Source organism: Bidens hawaiensis, unplaced genomic scaffold, assembly GCF_021521415.1.
Source record: "Bidens hawaiensis isolate Kalapana, Puna unplaced genomic scaffold, B.hawaiensis_p1.1 tig00028452_1, whole genome shotgun sequence".
Lineage (NCBI taxonomy): Eukaryota > Viridiplantae > Streptophyta > Magnoliopsida > Asterales > Asteraceae > Bidens > Bidens hawaiensis.
In genome coordinates, this window is record NW_027494636.1 from 1 (window position 1) to 23067 (window position 23067).

The following is a 23067-nucleotide window of genomic DNA, read 5'->3' on the forward strand; positions in this document are numbered from 1 at the left end:
GCTAAAAATTTGTTCACGCAATTATCTTACTAAAGACAATATTCGTTATTAATTACCTTTTCTTTAATTTTATTTTAATTTCGGGACGAAATTTTCTAAAAGTAGTAGATACTGTGACATTCGTCAAATTCAGATCTCGAATTATATTTGTTTTTGTAAACTTTTAATACGTAAACCACTCAACTTTTTTTAGAACCTTATTAAATTATTATATAATATTATTATGGACCTCGATTTTAAATAAATCGGTGTTTGTCATAATATAGTGTCGTTAAGAAAAACATAAAGGGTCCAAACTGATTTTCGTAAAGTTATTATTAGTTTTAAGAACCTTTAAACTCATTTTAAACTTTGATTGAACTTTGAGGGGCCTTTATGTAAATATGTATATATATATATATGAAAATCAACCCTAACCCTATCTTTATATTAAACCACAGTCGCCGCCACCTTGAGCCGTTTTCCGGCGACCGGAATAGCTCCGGCGAGAATCCGGCGACGCCAAACACCTCCGGCCACCACCTCGCACTGCATCACCACCATCTCAGCCCCCCTCAACCCGACACCACCACACCCTTTCCCTCGTTTTTCCGGCGACCGGAAAAACCGAGCCGTGCTCTCCCTCTCCATCAACCGATCGCTACTCCCCCTTTAATTTTCGACAGAAAATCTGGCCACTGTTTGCATCACTGGCAACAGTTCCTGTTGCAACGGACGGCGGCGCTGGTTCAGGGCGGTAGCTCTCAGCGACGCGGTCGCGTGGATATATTATTTGCTACTTGTATTTAACTTGGTTGTGTGAATGAGATGTGTTGTTTATTGATTTGTTGAACTAAAATGAGTTGAATAAATATTGTCACTTTAAATAGTGTCTTGTGTATTTGTCCGTATGTTCAAAAGTATCTCGACACGTGTTTCTTTAATTGGATTTTTTTTATTATTTAACAGTAACTAAAATTTCATTTTTATTTAACAAGTTAACGAGTTAAAATGTTAAAAAGACTTTTGATTAAAATATTCATTAGTTAAATAACTAGGGGAACGATAAAAACCAACAATTAATTAAAAGTATCCATCAATCAAATAATTTTTGAAAAAAAAACCCCAAAGTGTGTGTGGGGAGGTGTTTTGTGTGTGTGCTGGTTTTTTTTTTTTTTTTGGGGGGGGGGGGGGGGTCGTTGTTTTATGAATCGAACTTGTGACCTATATATTCTTCACCACGGTTGATTTATCAACTATAAAGCAACTAGGTTTGTGGTCTTAAAAGTTGAAATTAGAGCACATGCTTAGACTTAATTTGTGACTGCGACCGAAATAGAAATACTAGCTAGTCTAGGTAGCTGCACGCCAAGAGATAAAGTTTTGAATTACTAAATGCATGTTGTGAAACTAGTTTTTGACAATTTGTCTTGATGCCAAAGTGACGCCTATAAAAGGTTACATAGCGTCATCGGCTTCTTCTATCACTATGTATCTTAGAATATCCCGATGTTATAATTTTATGTGAGTAATAATTTCCATTGAATTCATTATCCTTTTATCAAATTGAAATCTTCTAAGTTCGTTCATTTTTTATACAATTTAGTTCTCATAATTAATATTCTGGATTTCTTTTAATACAATACAATTTCCGTTATAACTACGTCAGAGGGTGGTTCCAAGAACATGGTCTTGGATCCATTCTAATGGTTTCCTTGTTCTAGAAAAGACCCTCAAAAGGCTAGCTAATACTTCAACAATATTCATTGAATGAACAGCCTAACTGAAAATATACGTAGTTTTAGTCAATTCAGTTTCTTTATATAATCTATCAAAAACATATTATGCATGGAATTGTTGTCAAGTCTATGTCATACATTGGATTGTTGCCTAACATGTACGTACACAAGATGAGGATAGAGTGACCCAATAGGAATGTTTGCTTTGAACACGGTTTGTTTGCAAATTAGGGTTAAGATGTGACACTACTGACACGATGTCCACTTGCATACCTTGATCAGATAGAAATTTTATCTTCCTCTCTTATTGTAGCATTTACATGACCTTATTTTCATAAGTAGTCATATCGTTTGTCACCTCCATATTTATCTAGATATATGGTTGATCAAATTGTGTTAATCCGTAATTTCTATTGGCTTATCAAGGTTTAATTAATGAAGATATCAACTTTTTTTTAATATTTATTTTTTGAATGGGTAATTTTATTGATATATTACCAAGGGCTTGACTAACGATGCTAGCCTATGTACAACATATACATCCAATTATATTCACCTCGTTTACAAAAGAAAACTCTAAAGAGAATGAATATATGTTTCTCGATCTACCCCTCGTTAGTTCCCTCTATTCTTTACCAAAAGGAGGCTAAATCTTTTGATGTCTTTCTTAAGTCCATTAACTGAAACTCTTTTGTTGTTGAAAAAAGCCTCGTTTCTAGCCTTCCATATGCACAAATATGGTGTATCATCGATGGGATTGCTCTCCATGTCGTGCCTTGTTCTCCAATAGCAATGAGGTGCAATTTGAAAAGATCTAGGACCTCGAGCGTATACATCCCCCCCCAGGGTCCGCACCAACTACTTACAAATTGCTATATTATCAATGCAACATAGCAAGTTAAGATATCTTCTGCCAATTCCTTTTCATCTTCACACAATTAACACCGTTTGATTTCTTCAATAACCTTTCATTTATAAGGAGCATCTGACGTACTAATTCTACCATTTTGACCTTCCATCCAATGAGATTGGTGTTTGCATATTAGAAAAAATATAGTTATACGAACTTTGTGAAATTGATTCACATTCTTTATTCATTGTAATCCAATTAAATATTGTGTTATGTTTTCAGTCATTAAAGATCCTAATTTTTTTAAACAAAAACATGCATAATTGCATCAGCATTTACATCTTAAAAGTGCATGGTTCGACAATGACAAGATAAGTGAATGAAGTCATAGTTTAAATGCTATCTTTCTTATCCAATTAACACTTGTCAACTAGCAAGCTCGATCATTTAATCTTAGCCCCCACTCATCACTCAAGGATATCAAACACAATTCAACAGATCGATCTTCCATGTGCTGAATAAATTGCACCCAAATTATATGTGCTTAAACTATGTCTGAAGACACAAATTATACTAATTAGTTAAGCAAATCAACATTCACTAAAAAGTTGGCATCTTGGTCCCACTAACCAAACTTAGTCTCCAAGAACAATAATCCTCTATATAAACGGCACCTTCGATTGGTCAAGCATCCCATTTTCGACACTATGGCTGCTACTTCCAGTTTCACTCTTTGCATATTGCTAGTCTTGACTATGTGTTTGTCAAATACGCAAGCCACACGTTCGTTTAATAAGCTTCCAAATGTCGATAAGCATGGGTTTTACGAGTCAATATTCCAATATTATTTGAGGAGGGCGATGTCAGAAGACATTCCCACAAGACTCGCACCAGGAGGTCCCGATCCTCAACATCACTTATAATAAAATATCTAAGTTTCTTTGTTGGTCATGGTACTTGTTTATATATGTTTAATGTTCAGTGGCATTATATATGTTTAATGTTCCAAGCGGTTTGTTTGGTTGCAACTTGGTGTATGTGGAAAAAGAGAAATGACCTTATTCATAGCGGATCTCCAGTCTCAGTCTCAAGCTTATCGAGGAAGTAAAGGTGTTGGGATTTATATGGATAAAGACTATTAAATATAGGGGGAAATTGAAAGAAATTACGTTAGATGATTGGTGTATGCTCAATGTGTAATTTCGTGTTCTTTTTAGTGATATATTGGTGTTTTAGCGTCTTAATAGTTTATTTAAATATAATTTTATTAATAATTCAAAAAAATTAATTATTACTCATATATTTTAAATAATATTGTAACTAATGGGCGAAACCCGCATGCTATGTTGGGGTGTTAAAATTTGTATTGGTTAAAGTTTTGGGGATTTGTATATTACTATTCATTCCGCGCAAAAATAGTTCTGATGCTAGAGTGATGCTAGGTGTTCATGTGATCTAGTAAAAAATAATAATAACTAGGAAACCTAATCACCCTAAATTAATTAGGGCAAGTAGGATGTCGAATCACGAGAAGTATGTAGTCAGTGTATAATGTGTAAAGAAATTCTATTTTTTTTAAGTAGCAATTAAGAGTGTTGATCACACTAGCTATGATTTGATTTTAGAACTACAAACGCAATTAATTGAATTGTACACAATTAACAAAAGCAAATCACAAATGAGGTTCAAGCATGTAACAAATAACAATCATGCCATTTAAAAGATTATTTATCAATAATCGAATCAAGTTGATCAACTAATTAAACCTTAGGTATCAACAATCGCTAACACACAACACTGGTTATCAAATGATCCCTTGCCAGCGTGACTCAACTAAAGGCAATTGTATGCTTAATCATAATCATACTAATCAATACAACCCTATGAACATGTATCACCGCAACTGGCAAACTAATCGTTTTGATTGAAATAAACCTAAATTGACTAAGTGCACAATAATACCAAACATCAATGCTCATAGATCAATAATAAAAAAATACAATTAGCGTGTTCTTGAAACATGAGTATAACTATAAAAATACAATACTTTACATACGGGGATTGATTTGAGAAGATTAGCCACTCAGCGCCTTCATTAGATCTTTATTATGATGAGGAAAGCCATTAGGATTGATCAAGAAATGATTGGTAGCCCTAGAATTCACCCGAAATTGCCTAACAGTGGTTTAAAGTCGTGATAATGGTTTAGGGTTTGTAAAATAGAAAATAGAGGCCAAACCCTGTTGTTTTCACGTATTTTATGTCCATCGCATATCGCGATGGACATATCCTCATGTTTTGGCGATACACGACCAAAGATAATCACATTTTTGGATTCCTCTCGTAGAGAAACCCAAAATTCATATATTATAGGCCCTGTAATTATTTTCTAGCACCTAGATATTCTTGTTTACAGCCTTTCTTGTATGTCTGACCAACCTTGACCACAAATTGAATTTTCTCGATGAATCTAAAACTCAGATAAATAAAAAAATCAAGCTTTGTTCAAAATCCATAAAATTAATATAGTTACTTTAGTAGTTAGAATACATTTTACATTGAAACATATAACAAACATGTGTAGACATTTGTTCATATATATTTTTAAATTTCAATAATGATGGAAAAACATTGCATATTTATCATAAAAAAAGAAAAAGAAAAAGTGGGTGTATACACATACGTTCCAATAAAATAAAAGTAATGAAATAAAATGTAAAAATAATTACACCGTTAATAATACTATCTCACTTGTTAAGATTTAGAGGGTAACAAAGGTCTCCCACACCATTTGGAGTAGCGACAAAGGTGATTTAGTTTCAAAATAATAGTTATGGGTTCAATTCTTAATATAGGTGGTTTGTAAATAATATATTTAGCTGCTGTTAAAAAAAAGTTGACAAAGACATAAAAAATAGACAAACTTTATTGCACAATTTTTTATATTTTTATCTAACATTTCTACCTTTTAAACTTCGTTAACTTTATTGTCGTTTATGCAATAACCGAGTAAAATTGTTTGTATTTATATAAATGGTTGTGCAAATTTTATAATTTAAAATTGGCTACTAATTATTAAAATTAAGCTATCATTAATAAGATGGGAATGGACAATCATGGAGAATGACCCATACAACAATCAATCCCGCACCATCATATCTAAGGATGTTCATCGGATCGGATAACAGGTTATTCGGTTTATTCGATTCGGATTGTTCGGATGTTTAAATTTTAGAAGCCTATCCGAAATCCGATCCGATCCAAATTGGGACCTTTTCTATCCGATCCGAATTACTTCGGATCAAATTCGGATCGGATTCGGATAATCCGAATTATCCGAAATGACCCGAATAAACCTGTTTAACAAACATACAAATAATATTCAAACTAAATAAACCTACAAACTGAAAAAACCACTAATAATATAGTGCCCAAACAAAGTCTAGATCCATCACAACATCACAATTCAGAAAATAAAAACAATACATGAACAAAGTCTAAATCCATCATAATTAAGAAAACTAAAACATTACACGACAAATGTTAAACTTCAAACCAAAAGCCTCTACGACGGATAGGCGGGCGGCGGGTGGACGGCTGAGAGGGCGGTGGCCGGTAGACGGACGACTGAGAGTGAGAGGTAGATCTGGTTATTTTGAAATGAAGGTGAGAAGGTCTGCTAGGGTTTTTGTTAATACTTAGTATTAGTGGGCTTTGGGCTGGGTTGGGCTGGGTTATACAAAAAACTAATAAAAATAAATGGTAATTTTAATCGGATTATTCGGATATCAGAATAATCCGAACTATCCGAAACTTTTTAAAATCCATATCCGAATCCGATCCGAATCCGAATTGGTTATTCGGATATTCGGATCAATCCGATCCGAACTATCCGAATAAGAATTTAGATCGGATTAATCGGGTTTCGGTTTCGGTTCGGATTTCGGATTTATTCGGATTTCGGTTTTCCTGAACACCCCTAATCATATCATTTCTACCCATATCTATTCACAAACTACAAAGTCAATGACAACATATACCCACAAATGATTTCCCTTTTTTGTTTTAACTTCCATAAAAAAAGAGACAACTTTCATTAAAAGTTTTTCTTTTAACTTTCACTAAAACTCATTAAATGATTTTCCTCCCATCAATATTTTCATTAAATGATTTTCCTCTAATAAATATTTTCAAGTACCATTTACATAATATCAATTTAATTTATAAACACTACATCACTATATATATAAGTGTTTGTATACTCTTCTCATTTATCTACGATATGGCTATTTTCTACAAATCCATCATTTGCATGTTGCTCCTTTTGTCGACCTAGTATTAGAATCAGAAGGCGAACCTTCGTCAAACAACCCGTCCCTTAATATTAATACTAGAAAGGATATATGTCGTATGTTGGAAAATTACGGGTTTCAGGAGTTGGCATTAGAGTGTTATAAAAGGCAGGTGATGTCAGAAGTTGTTCCTGAAACGCTCACTGTTTCTCAAATTCTCATTCCCAGTGGTCCAAATCCGAAACATAATCCTTAGTTTCAGTAATTTTTTTTTATATGTGTTTTTATTGTTTGTATGTTTTCCTATTTACTTAAAACTATTGTACCGGATGATTGGTATGAAGGGATATGCTTCATAGAAATTTGAAAACCTTTTTTTTATGCGGCTGTGATGTAGTGATTGAATATTTCCATTCCTGACTATCCCTGGACTTTCTCTTATCCATACTGACGTCGGGTTTTCTCGATTTCGTCCTTAAAGGTGTGTAATGCATCTTACTTGATCAAGTAAATTAATACATACAAACTATTTCTAAATCAAAATAACATTAAAACTAATTATTAAATTAAATACACAAGATGATCTAAGAAATAACAATTAAACAAAACTTTCAAAAGACGATAAAAGAATACCTAACCTTCTAAGAGCATTCACAATAACTCCCTAAATTTATCTCCATTTTCATAATATATATATATATATATATATATATAGGGTGCAGTTAATGTATGCTAATGCTTAACGTACGGTAGGTACGCGAGACGCTCAAAGACAAAAAACAAAGGCAAAAACCTAAAACGCTCACAAAACCTTAAACGCTCATTAAACGCTCGTTAAACGCTCAAAAACCGTCTTTGTGAAAAAAAGTGAAAAATTTATCGATTTACCATCCAAAACTATTTTTTTCGGGTGAAGCAATGATTGATTGGATATGTATTGACGATTCCGAGATGTTTGGATGTGATTTCATGGATCGATTCGTGAAAAACGGAATTCGCGTACGTATTTTTACGATAAGCATTAGTGTATTGGATCTTTTCACTGTATATATATATATATATGCGCGCACACGAACATATATATATATATGTATTAGTTTCCTCTATTTTATGTCTCCATTAAGATATCTATTTATAAAAACTAGTCTAGTGAATAGTGGTTCTTTAGATATATAGATGTACTATACATTGTCTTTGTAAATATATATGATTGTCTAAGGAGAAAAATTTTAAAAATAAGTATTTTTGAGTGAGATAAAAGAAAATTTTGGAGGACCAGATATGATGGGCTAAATAAAATTAGAGAGATGGAGAAGCTCATGTGAATACAACAAAGGATGTATAGAGGTTCAAGGCGAATATTTAAACGCGTTTATCAATTACGTAATTTTCTAATACAATTTTCTTGGTTTTGTAACCACCATGTTGCCCATTAACATGTGTCTCGTTGCTATTGGTTAAGTTCGTTGCGGTATCTACCAACCCTAAATTAAAAAAATAACTTTTCTACGATGAACCAGTAGCGACACTCGTATAACTTATATTAAAAATAGTAACATTAAAAATTGTATAGTATCAACACGAAACACAAAAGAACATAAATTGGTAATTGTTCAAAACATTAAAGACTCAAATACGATGATAAAAATGTAACACATTTAAAAAAATAAAAATTATAAACAAATTAACGATAAAGTAATGATCAAATTAAAAATGTCTAGTAACATTAAAAGTAAATTATTTTTTTACTATTACTATTTTTATTTATTTGTTTGAATATGCAAACTGTATATTTTGATTACTCTATAAACTATTTATGTTTCTTTTTGAATATTTCAATGTAATTCCGGATTTGTAGATGAATGTTTGTGGTTTTAGGATTATCATTCATGAATAAATTCGCAGTCGTTTATTGCTCGTTTCTAAGTTAGTGTTGATTTTGTTCTTTTGCCCATTTGGGTCGTTTATGTTTTTCTGTCCATTTGTGTCAGTTAGAATTCGTTATTGTCAATTATAGTCCAGTTGCATTCAATAGTGTTTGCTTAAAATATTAATACGCGGACATAAATGAACATGAACAAGCTGATTCCTTAATTAATGAAGAAATATGGACATGAATTTTTGTATGGTAGAGTGTTCGTTAAATGTTTATTTGTCCAACTAAAGGTAAATGGTGGAAAGCGAACAAAGTCTCATTCAATTCGTTTCATTTACAACCTTGTTTGTGTGTCTGACCAAACCTGACCATGCATTGATTTTTCTCGATGCAAGCTAAAGCTCGATAAATAATAAAACCAAGCTTTGTTCAAAATCCATAAAATTTATATAGATACTTTAGTAGTTAGAATACATTTTCCATTGAAAAATTTGACACATATGTGTAGATTTTAATAAATAAAGAACATTTATATATATATATTAAATTCAATATTGATGGAAAAACATTACATATTAACTATTATAATAAAAGAGAAAGTTGGTGTCACAAAATAATTGTGATCCAAGATATTCATATATATTGGATACTTGTGCCAGAATTCCAATGAGGTTACTCCTGGTCCATTGACTTTGGTTATGTTGGTAGTTGGTGTTTCCCTTATTTGTCCCGGGTTCAATTCATGTAGAGATGGTCAAAAAAAACGGTCCGGGAACCGGTTTGCCGGTTTAAACCGGAAACCGGTTTTTACGAAAACCGGTTTTTTAAAAACCGGTTTGACCGGTTTACAAACCGCCGGTTCGTATTTCGGTTACAAGTTTTAGAGCCAAAACCGGTTAACAAACCGGTTAATGGAAAAACCGGTTTTTTTTAAAACCGGTTATTATGAAAAAAACCGGTTATTAACCGGTTATTTTAAAAAAAAAACCGGTTAACCGGTTATTAACCGGTTTCTAAACCGGTCCTAACCGGTTAGACCGGTTAGGGTTTTGACATACAAAAACCGGTTATTAACCGGTCCGGTTATTAACCGAACCGGTTTTTTTTCGGGCCAAAAAAACCGGTCCGGTTAATAACCGAACCGGTTTTTTTTAAAAAACCGATTTGTGCACCTCTAAATTATGGCCAAAGGCAATATCTTCTACATTTTGTTTTTTCCATTTGTGTCATTATTGATGGGTCATCAAGCCTATTTAAAATATTTAAAAACATATTTTAATTATCATAAATTTTAAGTATTTACAAAACATGTGTGTTATTAATTCTAACTCTAAAAACGTCTGCCTTTTACCAACCGGATAAATATCGTTGTATAATATTTTATTCGTTTATATGTTAGTCTTTTTATATGTGAATTTGACGAATTTATTTTATAGATTTTAACGTGTTGGTTTTACCAACTTTGTTTATACCATAATGAACGTAATTGGTACGGACTGAATTCTCTTCGACTTTTTTTTACACGCTCGGCCTCAACACTCGGGTTTTACAAACGTTCAGGTTTTACCAACCGAATAAATGTTGTTTTAAATATTTTACTTTTCTTTTTTGTTAACTTGAATTTGTTTTTTAGGTTTAATTATGGTACCATCTACAAACTGAACCCACATTAGTGCACCTGGTACAATGTGTTGGATACATAAAAAGATTTGAGTTGCGCAGATGAATTAATGTTGGTGCCGCAAGGTCCTGAATGGGTTAAGTGGCACCACATTCATCCAAATCGACTGAACATTAATTTTATTTTATTTTTTGTTATATTTTTTTTTTAACCGAACGAATTCGTATACTTTGACAACCTTAAAATTTTGTATACTCTAACAACATAAATCTACACTACCGCGTGAAAATACAGAGGGGGCCGGACTAAAAATTTCGGTCATAAACGGGTAAATCTACACTATGTATAAAACTTTTCGAGCGTAAAAGGATAAATTTACACTACTAAGCGAAAAAACGGAGGGGTCAGGGCCACCCCTGCCCCAACTAAGCTACGCCCCTGAATGTAGCCGACACTGACCGAATTCAAGTCGACTCATCGTCGGGTTTTACCAACGTCCGGGCAGCAACATCTGGGTTTTGCTGTTACTTTTTTTTAATTATAACATGTTAATTTAACGAACATTTTAGGTTTAGTTAAAATATCCACCGAATTCACGTTAACTCTCCTTTCCCACCCTCGGGTTTTACCGACCAATTTCCTCGCTCAGCGCGCGAGTAATTTACTAGTTTACTGTAACAAACAAATAGTCTGTTTTGTTCGTGGTTTTGGTTTTGTTTTTATGTTCAGGGAAAAAAGTGTGTTGTGTGCGTGGGTGGGTGTGTACACACACATTCCAATAAAATAAAAGTAATGATATAAAATGTAAAAATAATTACACCACTAAGAACACTATTTCATTTGTTAAGATTTAGAGGGTGACAAAGACATTAAAAAATAGGGTGACAAAGACATTAAGATTTAGAGGGTGACTGAAACCGCCGAACAATATGCATACCTTAGGCAATCAGACAGTCCAGCCCGCCAGGGACAACTGTCGGGATCTTCAGATCAACTAGCTGTGAACCCTCACCCAAACTGATCGCAATCCGCGTGACGTAGGGGCCACCAATCTATGATTCTTGCGCCTGCCTGCGCGGGTATGTGCATAAGTAGTCGGCGGAGGCGCGAGCGAGGTTGCAGAGATATGCGTAAGGAGGCATCGCAAAAAAAAACAACTCTCGAGGGCTGTAGTGGTCAGCACCCTGAATACGACCATGTACTAACGAGGCTCTCGAGAGCTGTAGTGGTCAGCACCCTGAATACGACCATGTACTAACAAGGCTATCAACCTATGTAGGTATTCATACGATACAATACAATACAGTACAATACAATACTAACGTACATGTACAACAGGTCAATGATGGCTGAGGCCTTTTCTTGTGTAGCCCAGAGTGCGGGGTGGTAAATTATTGCAAGAAATGAGAGAAATGAATATGAGCCACTAGTTTTATTTTAGGTTTTAAATATTTAAAAATAAATAAAAAAGATGTAAATGCAACAATAAATGCACTCTCTCTCTCCAATTAATACAACTAATATAACCAAAATAAATATCTCTAATTAATATATATAACTAATTTAACTATAATAATATAAAAAATAAAAACACTACTTTAGTTTTATTTTTTATTTACACATTTTTTATTTTATTCAACATAAATACAATTTATTCATATAATACTATTTCTTTATATTAAAAAAATAATTTCCACTCAATATATTAGCATATATCAACGTATTTAAGTTCAATAAATATACAACCTACACAAAGTTATATAACCTACACTTGTTTTGAGCAATAAAAACGTACAACATACAAAAATCATATAACTTACATATGTAATTCGACATTAACAGTTATATAAACTACACAAAGATACACATGCATAGGTCATATGTTTTTCGTATGTAAGCTATACGTTTTCTTATTATTTGAACAAGTGTAGGTTATATATTTTTTTTGTATGTTGTATATTTTTTATTGACATTTAATGCAACCATGTGTAAGATAGTTTTTTGTATTATTCATCACAATGTAACTACGTGTTGATGGATATTGATATGTTGAGTTTGAAGAAATTGGTTTTGAAAAGAAATTAATGTATGAATAAATTGTATTTGTGTAAGATAAAATTTTCGTGTGTAGGTTATATGTTTTTTGTGTGTAGGTTAAAGGATTTTCGTATGTAGGTTATATGTTGTCTTCTTCTTAGAACAAGTGTAGATTATACGTCTTTGTGTAGGTTGTATGTTTTTGTTGATATCTAATGCAAACACATGTAAAATTGTTTTTTTGGTAGTATTCATCACAATGTAAGTATGTGTTGATGGATATTAATATATTGAGTTGGAAGAAATTAGTTTTAGATAGAAAGAAATTTTAATGTATGAATAAATTATACTTGTGTAGGATAAAAATTAAAGAAACAAAAAATAAGTTATAAAAATAAATGACTTCTTAATATTTTCTAATTATAATAATTTAATTAGTTATATTAATTAAATAAATAAGTATTATCTTTTATTAGTTATATTAATTGAAGAAAGAGAATAATTAATAGTTTCTTTATTTAGCTTTTAATCATTTAAAACTTAAAACAAAACTAGTGGTCCATATTTATTTCTTATATTTCTTGCAATAATATCATTTCTCTCTTGAACCATCCCCATGCATATATATATATATATATATATATATATATATATATATATATATATATATATATATATATATATATATATATATATATATATTTCGTATTATTCATCAAAATGGATTTTGTAGATACGTCAATTGAGAAAAAAATATATGTATTTATGATTATAAAAAAAGTTACGTTTTGATGGATATTGATAAATTGAGTTGAAAGAAATAATTTTTAAATAGAAAGAAATTATAATGTATGAAAAACTGTATTTGTGTAGTTAAAAATCAAGAGAGAATAGATTTAAGCTACAAAATAGATAAATTTTATATATATATATTTTTTGGAACGACCAACTAAGTAACGCCGGGTGCTCCGTACGCGGGCCCATTGGCTAAAGGTGGCTCGAGCCGGCCACGAGTCGGGAGCCCCTAGCGGTTCACCTATTGAGGGATTCCTCGTATAAAACCCGACCCCCACGCCCGCTAAACGGCACAACGGCAAGGAGCCGGTAAAACCGGGTGAGATCAGGACTCGAACCCTGGCAAGCCAGGGTCATCCCTCACATCTCTCATATAAATTGGTAATAGTGAGTTTTGAACCCCCTACCTCTCACTAATAAAGTGAATGCCCTACCATTGGATAGTTTTAATTTGATTAGTTATGTTAATTGGATAGAAATTAATGGTTTTATTAGTTATATTAATTGAAAAGAGAATGCATTTAATGTTACAATTAAAATCTTTTCATTTTTAAGCATTTAAAACTTAAAATTAAATCAGTGGTTCATATAAAATGTAATAATATATGTTATTATCATCACGTAAAAAAATTAACAAAAAAAATTAACTTACCACTAAGATTGTTACGCATATTACACATGTAACAACTAAAACATTTCACATAGTATAACTTGTAGGTAAATTAATTTTTTTGTTAATTTTTGTTTTGAATTGTTGAACATGAAAATAACTTTTATGCCAAATACCAATCCAACTAATAATCAAAGATGAGTTGTTCATCACTATAAGCAAATAATTAATAAAAGGATTGTTTCAAACAACTGATACCATAAACTACTTTTACAACAACCTGCTGATAATGAAGAACTACGAATGAAGACTAAAGAGAAAGTATAACTACTAATGATCTATTCATCAGTTGCTTATCATTTTTCATCGGCAGTTAGGCTATTTTGTGCTATGCTGAAACACCCTAAACTCGGGAAGTCTCTGAAGTTGGGTTTACACATGTATCATTGAATCGGAAAATCCTTACAACTTGCCTTAAATAAGTATAACAAAACATGCCAAATGTCAAAAATATAATGGACGCTAACTTGATATGCATACAAAAGTCAGTCTCGCGCTGAATGAGTTCTAGCTTAATAGCACATAACAATTATTATAAATTACTACAATAGCATCTAACATGCTGAAACACAAAACATAGCCTTACCATTAAAAATAAAAAATATATATACATAATTCAAACATTAAAAGAATCTATAAATTACAAGGTTGTGCATATTTGCTCACTGTTTAACGTTTCCGGTTTACAGTTATATCTAATATCAGATCGGCCACATGGTTATGCATGTTCGTAAAAGGTTTTCAAGTCTCATTCCTATTGTTTTTCCCTCCCGAGGCCCGTTACACCTCCACCACCACGTGATTTTCCTCCATCAATGCGAGAGTTTTTTCTTTGCTTGATGGATGCCCATTTTTGGTATTTTTGCGTCTTCTTTGAGGTCCAACACATGAATAGTGAAAGCATTATAGGGTGTATTTATGTTGTAGTTATCAATTTTGGTTGACTTTCTTTTCTTTTCGGGGTGAATATCGGACGCTTCACCCATCAAAGGAAATACATTCAATTTACCATTCCCTCTTACTACTTCCCACACATCAATGTGATGAAAACCACCCTACGTTCTTTTTGGTAATCAACTAACACCTGTTTCATCACGTCAAGATCATTGTATCCACTGCTACGTTAATGCTCTATGTAACGTTATGAAATTAGAAATTAAAACAGTAATAAACTATAAAATAAAAAATTAAAAAATTATAAACCATAAAAATGAATTAAAACAGTAATAAATATAAATTATAAATTAATACAAAATAAATAGAAATTGTACCACTTGTGTAATAACCCATGGTCATCTTTCTTTGCATAATGGCCCATTTTTAGTTTACTTGATGAACCGATTGATTTCTTCTACCAATGAGATTCTTGTCATGTTTAGCACTTTATCACAAAAAAAAGTCAGGTGATTGTTTATTTTTGATCTTTTTATTTTCAGGAATATGAATCCATGCTTTAAACAAAGAAACCTCTTAAGAAGTAGTCCATGTTATACAATTCACTCATCCTTTGAATTTCCGTGTACTTATTGGTGACTTGCTCTTCTTCAACATGGTCATCATGACCTAGATATTGTTCTTGAGTTTAGGGCACAAACACTTTATCTTCATCATCATCCTTGTCACATCCAACTCTATGGGCCTAGGCGTATGATCAACATTGGTGTCTATTTAGTAAATATTTCAGGGTATAGGTTAAGTCTTTTCAAATAATATTATATTCAAAATGTCAGGAATTAAACACCCGATAGTTAGGAAAAAAGTGTGTAAAATGAAAAAAAAAATTTACAGTTTTTATATTATCAAAGTACATCTGAACCATCAGATCGTCTAATGGCTAATACCACAATCTTTTAACATATATTCTTCATCACTTGTAAAATAGTTTATAAAATACGTTAGCAACACATGCTGGTGAACACGTTGACTTTAAAACAGTTTATATATACTTAATTATTCCCTACGGGTATCTTGTGACCCGACCTGTCATGGCAAAGGAAATAATCAAGTTCTGAAATTTTGAATTACTGTTATAAACTCAAGCTCAACTCGAAACCGCTCAACAAAAACCACAGCGATCGAGTACTTAGAAACTACCATTATACACAAGACATTCCCCACGCGGGTATAACTTGGACCCAGCCTGTCATGGCGGAGGAATGACCAGGCGTGGTGGGGTGTGTCCACAGAACATATGTAAGGATCTAAACAAACGTTTACGATAGCTTGAGGGCCAACAATTACTTTTGCTTATAAAATTTTAGGGATACTTGGTAGGGCTGTGCAAAGGTGTGAAACCGACCCGACCCGGGTTAAACCCGAACCGACCCGAGACCGAGATCAACATAGAATCCGGAACCGCCGGCCGGACCTACAAGGTCGTTTCAGGTACCGGTATATTTCGGGTTCGGTTCTTCGGTTTTCATTGTTTAACCGAGACCGAGTGGGTGATTATAGAAGAACACGGTGACGATTAAGAAGATCTATAAACCTTTATGTAGCCTTGATTATCGCTTAGATGCTTCCTCTAAAATGTAATACCTATCTTTGACCACATACTTTTAAGAAATGAAGACGAGATTATTTAATAATGGCTTTCTTGGTACGCGTGTCTTTTATTTCTTCAACCATTATACTATTGCTTTATAATACTTTTACTTACATACCTTTTCCTTTTATCTATTCTAATTTATAAAATCATTTGAAGTTCATTTGATAAATAATTAAATGTCTCTTTCTTCTCCAACCAAATTACACGGACCATACATACATACATCTTTCTCACTCTTGAATTTCATAACTCCACATCTTTCTCACTCTTGAATCTCATAGCCATTGCAGTACATGCAATGGGTTGAGACTTAGGTTCATGTGCTTCAACTATATTGTGTTTTACCTCGCTGTAAATCCTGTCGAAATTTAGAGATTATTAGATGTCGGGCCGGTTCTATTTTTTTTTCTAGTTTCCTGGATCCAGGCCCGAGGACCGACCCGAACCCGACTTTGCATATATATGAGAACCGAAGGCCAAACTGAATTAACATATCGGTCTCGGTTTTAGTTAATTTTCGGTCCGGTTTTCGGGTAATTTTGGGTCGGGCCGATTCTTGCACACCCCTCATACTTGGTCCCATGCAAACTGTTAATGACTTGATTTAAAGAGTTATAAAAGTTTGAGCGTATTCACCTTTGTTATGATAATCAATACTTCCACTGATTTATGCTTGCAAGTTCCCTCACACTTATAGTTCGAGAATAACTTGTATAAATATCTAGATCAATGATCTAGCTTTAGATCTTTTTTCTATTTTGCATAGCTTTAAACATTATATATCTTTAGTTTGCATATAATATTTTGACTTTTAGTCTTCCTTCTTATTGATCAATTATGTGGCACGTCCTTCTTCATGAAGAAACGTTTATTTTAGATTTCTTCTTCAAGAAGAATTGTTAATTTGACTTTATATTTCTTAGGGGCTGTTTGTTTACATCTGAATGGAACCATTCAGATGTAAACATCTGATTCATTCAGATTTCAGATTGTTTGGTTGGAAACAGAAAAACATCTGAATGATTAAAATTAGGTCTGAATCATTTAGACTTGTTGTCGTTGCTGAATGGGACAGAGGTTCATTCAGATCTGACTCATTCAGATCCAAATGAACCAAACAGCCCCTTAGTCATACAACAACAACAACAACAATCATACCCAATATTTTCCACAAATAGCCTAAGCTATCAGTAGGGTCCGGGAGGGTGGGATGTAGACAAACCTTACCTCTATCTCTAAGGATAGAGAGGTTTCTTCCAACGCGACCCCCAACTCGAAAGTAAATAGGTAAACAAATAAAATAAAATAAAATAAAATTATACAAGATAAAATAAAAGAATAGCAGTAAATAGTAAACTAAAACAATATGATATTAGTACATTTCAAGCAACATTTCATTATAGATATACTAACACAAAACTAAGGTAAAATTTACAACAACAATAATAATAATTAAGGCCATAACAAGAAATAGCCCCTCCTCCTAAAGGTCGCTAACCTTAATTCTACGTCTCCATAAACTCCTATCCTCAACCATGTCCTTAGAGAGGTGAAAGTCTAGCAAATCACGCCTAATCGGCTCATCCCAAGTCAATTTGGGTCTACCTCTACCCCTCATTCCCTCTATAATAATATTTTCCACTAATCTAACGGGAGCAGTTGTTTGTCTCCTTTTTACATGTCTAAACCATCTCAATCTTCCTTCCCTTATCTTATTCGATAAACTAGCCACCCTAGTCTTTCCCGAAAAACCTCGTTTCTTATTCGGTCTAACCTTGTGTCCCACACATCCACCTTAGCATCCTCATCTCTACTACCTCCAACTTACGCATGTGTGTCTTCTTGATGGCCCAACAATCTGTTCCGTATAGCATCACAGTTCTAATCGCAACCGTATAAAACTTTCCCTTTAATTTAGTTGGAAACCTCTTGTCGCACAGTACCCCTGTGGTAGCTCTCCATTTACACCATCCTGCTTGCACACGATGTGCTACATCACTATCTGTGCCTCCGTCACTTTGTACAAACGATCCTAAGTATTTGAACTTGGTTGACTGCGCAACCTCCTGGCTTTCAATGGTGATTTGAACATCTTCATCATCGTTTACCCCACAAAAGTCACAGTCAAGATACTCCGTCTTTGACTGACTAATCTTTAAACCTTTACTTTCTAAAGCAGCTCGCCACTCCTGTAGGCTCATGTTAAGATCTTGTTTACTCTCAGCGATCAACACGATATCGTACACGAAAAGCATGCACCAAGGGAAAATATCTTGGATCGACTTTGACAACTCATCTAGGACTACTGCAAAAAGGAACAGGCTCAATACTGATCCCTGATGAAGGCCTACCTCCACGAGAAAGTCAGTATCCCCCACAGGTGCACATACGCTTGTTTCAGAGTTGGCATACATATCCCTAATTATCTTTATATGTTTTCCACGAACACCTCTACTCTCATGGCAATCCAAAGGAGTCGACGTATCACACTGTCGTGCGCCTTTTCCATGTCAATAAGCACCATATGTAGGTCACGCTTTTTATCTATGTACTTTTCCATTAATCTTCTGAGGATGTGTATCGCCTCTGTAGTTGACCATCCCGTCATGAAACCAAATTGGTTCATTGTGACATGAGTTTCCCGTCTAAGTCTAACCTTAATAACTCTTTCCCATAGCTTCATCGTGCGGTTTAGTAGCTTGATTCCTCTGTAGTTACTGCAACAGTGGGCGTCTCCTTTGCTCTTATAGATAAGGACTACGATACTACTTCTCCATTGATCTGGTATCTTATCGGTATTTAAAATAGTATTAAACAGAGTGGTTAACCACATAAATCCATATCCCAAACACTTCCACGCCTCGATCGGTATGTTGTCTAGGCCAACTGCCTTAGCCCTTTCCATCTTACTAAGTGCATTCCTCCCCTCTTCTTGTGTGATACGGCGACAGTAGCAATTATTTTGTTGTTGTATAGTTGTGTTCTAATTTTTGTGGTTGGTGAGCCCTCCCACTATTGAAAAGGTTTTGGAAGTAGGTTTGCGATCTCAACTTGATGTTCTGCTCCTTGACCAATACGCACCCATCCTCACCCTATATAAACTTCACAACCCCTAGATTTTGCCTTCTACGCTCCCTGGCTTTGACAATCTTAAACATACCGTGTTCCCCCTCCTTTTTTTCTAAACGATCGTACATTTGTTTATAGGTCGTATTCTTTGCTTCTGACAATGCCTTTTTCGCCTCTCTCTTGGCCATTTTGTAGATATCCCTCAATCTGACTCGATCCTCTTCGTCCGTGCTCCTCATAAGCTACCTAAAACTCGCTTGTTTATCTCTTATCTTCTCTTGCACTATCTCATTCCACCACCAAGACTCCTTATGCCAACTAGTTTTTCCTGTTGTGACCCCTAGAGTCTCCTTCGCCAGTTGAGTAGTTTTTGTCACAAAAGCTTCCCACATCTGGCTTGAGTCCCCATGGAGGTGAATCATATTCCATGATACGCGCTTTTCTTTGAAAAGTGAAAGCTTGTCGTCCTTCAGATTTCCCTAGCGAATCCTAGGTCTAAATCTCTTCTCTCGCTCCGTCAAGGTATTTCTAAATCCTATATCTGCCACTAGCAAATGATGTTGAGCCACGACTGTCTCCCCAGGTATAACCTTGCAGTCATTCCACCAACGTATCTCCCTGCCTCATCAATAGACAGTCGATCTGCGTGTTGTGTCCCCCACTCCTAAAAGTGATCAAATGTGAATCTCTATTCTTAAAGAACGAGTTTATAATGCCAAGGTCATGGGCCAGAGCAAAGTCTAGAAAATTCATTCTGGTCTCATTCCTATCACCAAAACCAAAACCCCATGAACGCCTCGGAAGTCATCGTTATCATTACCAATGTGTTCATTAAAATCACCTCATATACGTATCCTCTCTTCCCTGGGTATGGCTCCCATAATCGCATCTAAGGATTCCCAAAAATCTTTCTTTCTTGGTCCCCCAGTCTGGCATGTGGTGCGTAAGTGCAAACCACTGCTACTACTTCTTCCCCTAGTACTAGCCTCAACACCATAATTCTATCATTATGCCTTATCACCTCTACCACACTAATGTGTAGTTCCTTAGCAACTAGACAACCCACTGTAACATCCTACTTTTGAGAAAAATAAATAAAAGAAATTTCATTTATGTAATAACGTGTCGTTATTCAGTTTAGATAAATAAACTATTAGAGTGTTGGCTTGGACATATAAAATATGGAATAAGGGATGGTGTAGGCCTTAGGTCTGTGGGCTTAAGGGTATATAAATCCTTAAACCTCCCTGAAACCCTAAAATCTCATTCTTATCACCAAGCCTCCATACACACTCAAAAACACACACAAACACCCTCCTTTATCTCAGACCAATATCCGGAGGAAAAGACCCGAGCTTGTGGGTGTTAGAACGTCGTGACGAGAAATACATACACCAAGCTTAGATCATTTTTGTGAAACCGATTCGTTTAAGGTACGTTCTATAACGAAAAATTATGCACGACTCGCTTAGTACCCATAGATCTGTACAAATGATAAAGACGAATCAAACGCAACGATTCTCGTTGAAATTCGTTAACATCTGATGGTTAATTAATCAAATGTTAAGTCGTATGTATATATCGATCAAACGTACCATTTAAACACGATGTTGGGATTTTTAGATGATTAGGGTTTGTAGTCTCTATGTATACGAACCTACTGATACCAAATTTGTGTTGTTTCATCGTGATTTGAAGGTTAATTAAAAATCTGGTGTCTGCTGACTGTTATTGTTCATATTAATTTTGACTTTGACAACTGGAGTCAAAGATTGGATAATATCTGATATCCATTCGTTATGATAAACAAATGACTGATCATTCGTTAAGCAATCATAGCGAATAAGATACATTCATATGCTCTTGTAATGAATGAGCCTCCCATTCGTCCTATAGAAGCACGAATGACATTATTCATTCGTTATCCATTCATTCGTCGTGAGGAGACAGCGAATGGAACCATTCGTTATAGAAACATTCGTGTGCTCCTGTAACAAATGAGCCTTTCATTCGTCTCAAAGAAAGCACGAATGGCCTTAGTCATTCGTTATGCACTCATTCGTCTCGTTAAGACTCATATCAAGCCATTCATTATAACGAATGGGATCATTCGTCATAATGAATGGGATAGCGAATGGTGTTTACCCAGAATAAATTATTACTTAAATATTTAATGAGAATTGGTTTTTGATGAAACTTTAGTAAAGGACCTTTAATGGAAATAAAATTTTTCCAAGCTGACCTGACAGCTCGGCCCCAGCTAGGGGCTCTGCCCCTTGGACCCTTCTAGGGCTGCCGCCCCTAGACCCCGCTGCTAGGGGCGCTGCCCCCGGACCCCCGTTCGGTGAGGGTTACATTAAACTAGAAATTCGATAAGGGTAGTGATGGTTAATTGATACGTGTAATTGTTATACAGTGGCCGCGTCCAGTTAAAGAGAGGAGTTACCATTAACTCGGAAATGAACCGAGCTCAGGTGAGTTTCTAGCCCCATTTCCTTGTTATGTTTTCGGGGTTGCGTGCATACTTGATTTGATTAGTTAATAAATTTACCTTAAGTGGTAAGTGTATTATTGTAAGGCCCCTGTCCCCGGCGCCCTACTTTGCCGTGGGATTTACTCATAAACACAGTTCTTAAATATCATAGTTAATTAAAATTTTCGCGGAATAAATAAAACTTAAATCATTCATACAACATTCAAACTTGTCTTTAAAAACATAACATAAAACATCTTATTTAACATCATGACAAATCTTTCTGCAAATGCCAGCTTCTTCAGATCCTGCTATGTGTCTCCCTCAAGCTAATTGTTTCAGTCTATTAACCTGCGTGCATACTAAAAGTCAGCTACGCTGAGTGAGTTCTAGTTAAAAAATGTCCCATACAATACATTCACATACTTACTCATACGTATCCGTTGATAAATATTTCTTACTTAACCTACTTATCTTTCTTTCATACTTTCATATTTTATCTTGCTTTGCATACATACTTATACGTTTTAAAGAGTCTTTCGCCCTATAACCTCACATATATTATTAGGGTCCGCCACCCATAAAGAGCATTTCGCCCTATAACCTTACAGATATTATTATGGTCTGCCACCCTCCTTCACAGATATTATTAGGGTCTGCCATTCTCTTACCGTCAATTCATACATACCTTCCTTTTCTTTTATATTTATATACTTTCATACATACTCTTAAACTTTTCTACGTCATTCATATATCATACATACATCATTCATAGACATCCATATATCATACATACATCATTCATAAACATTCACATAGTATACATGTAACATTCTACTTTCGATGATATAAAAGAAGTTTCGTTTATTTAATAACGTGTCGTTATTCAGTGTAGATAAATGAAATATTTGAGTGAGATGGAATAAAGGAGGTGATGGGCCTTAGGTTCATGGGCTTTAGGGTAGATAAACCCCTTAAACCACCCTAAAACCCCCATTATTATCTCTAATCTTCCATACACTCTCAAAAACACACACAAACACCTTCCTATATCCCGAACCAAGATCCGAAGGAAAAGACCCGAGTTGGTGGGCATTAGAGCATCGTGACAAGCAAAA

At 34.3% G+C, this 23067-nt stretch overlaps 1 protein-coding gene across 1 annotated transcript; it reads right to left on the bottom strand.

The window, feature by feature from the left end:
* Positions 1-429: 429 nt before the first annotated feature.
* LOC143576971 (uncharacterized) lies at positions 430-18821 on the bottom strand. The gene is made up of 2 exons (XM_077060937.1): positions 18202-18821; positions 430-649 (listed from the first exon to the last, which is right to left on the bottom strand). The coding sequence occupies exons 1-2, from the start codon at positions 18819-18821 to the stop codon at positions 430-432; spliced, it is 840 nt and encodes a 279-aa protein (XP_076917052.1).
* Between the last annotated feature and the right edge of the window lie 4246 nt (positions 18822-23067).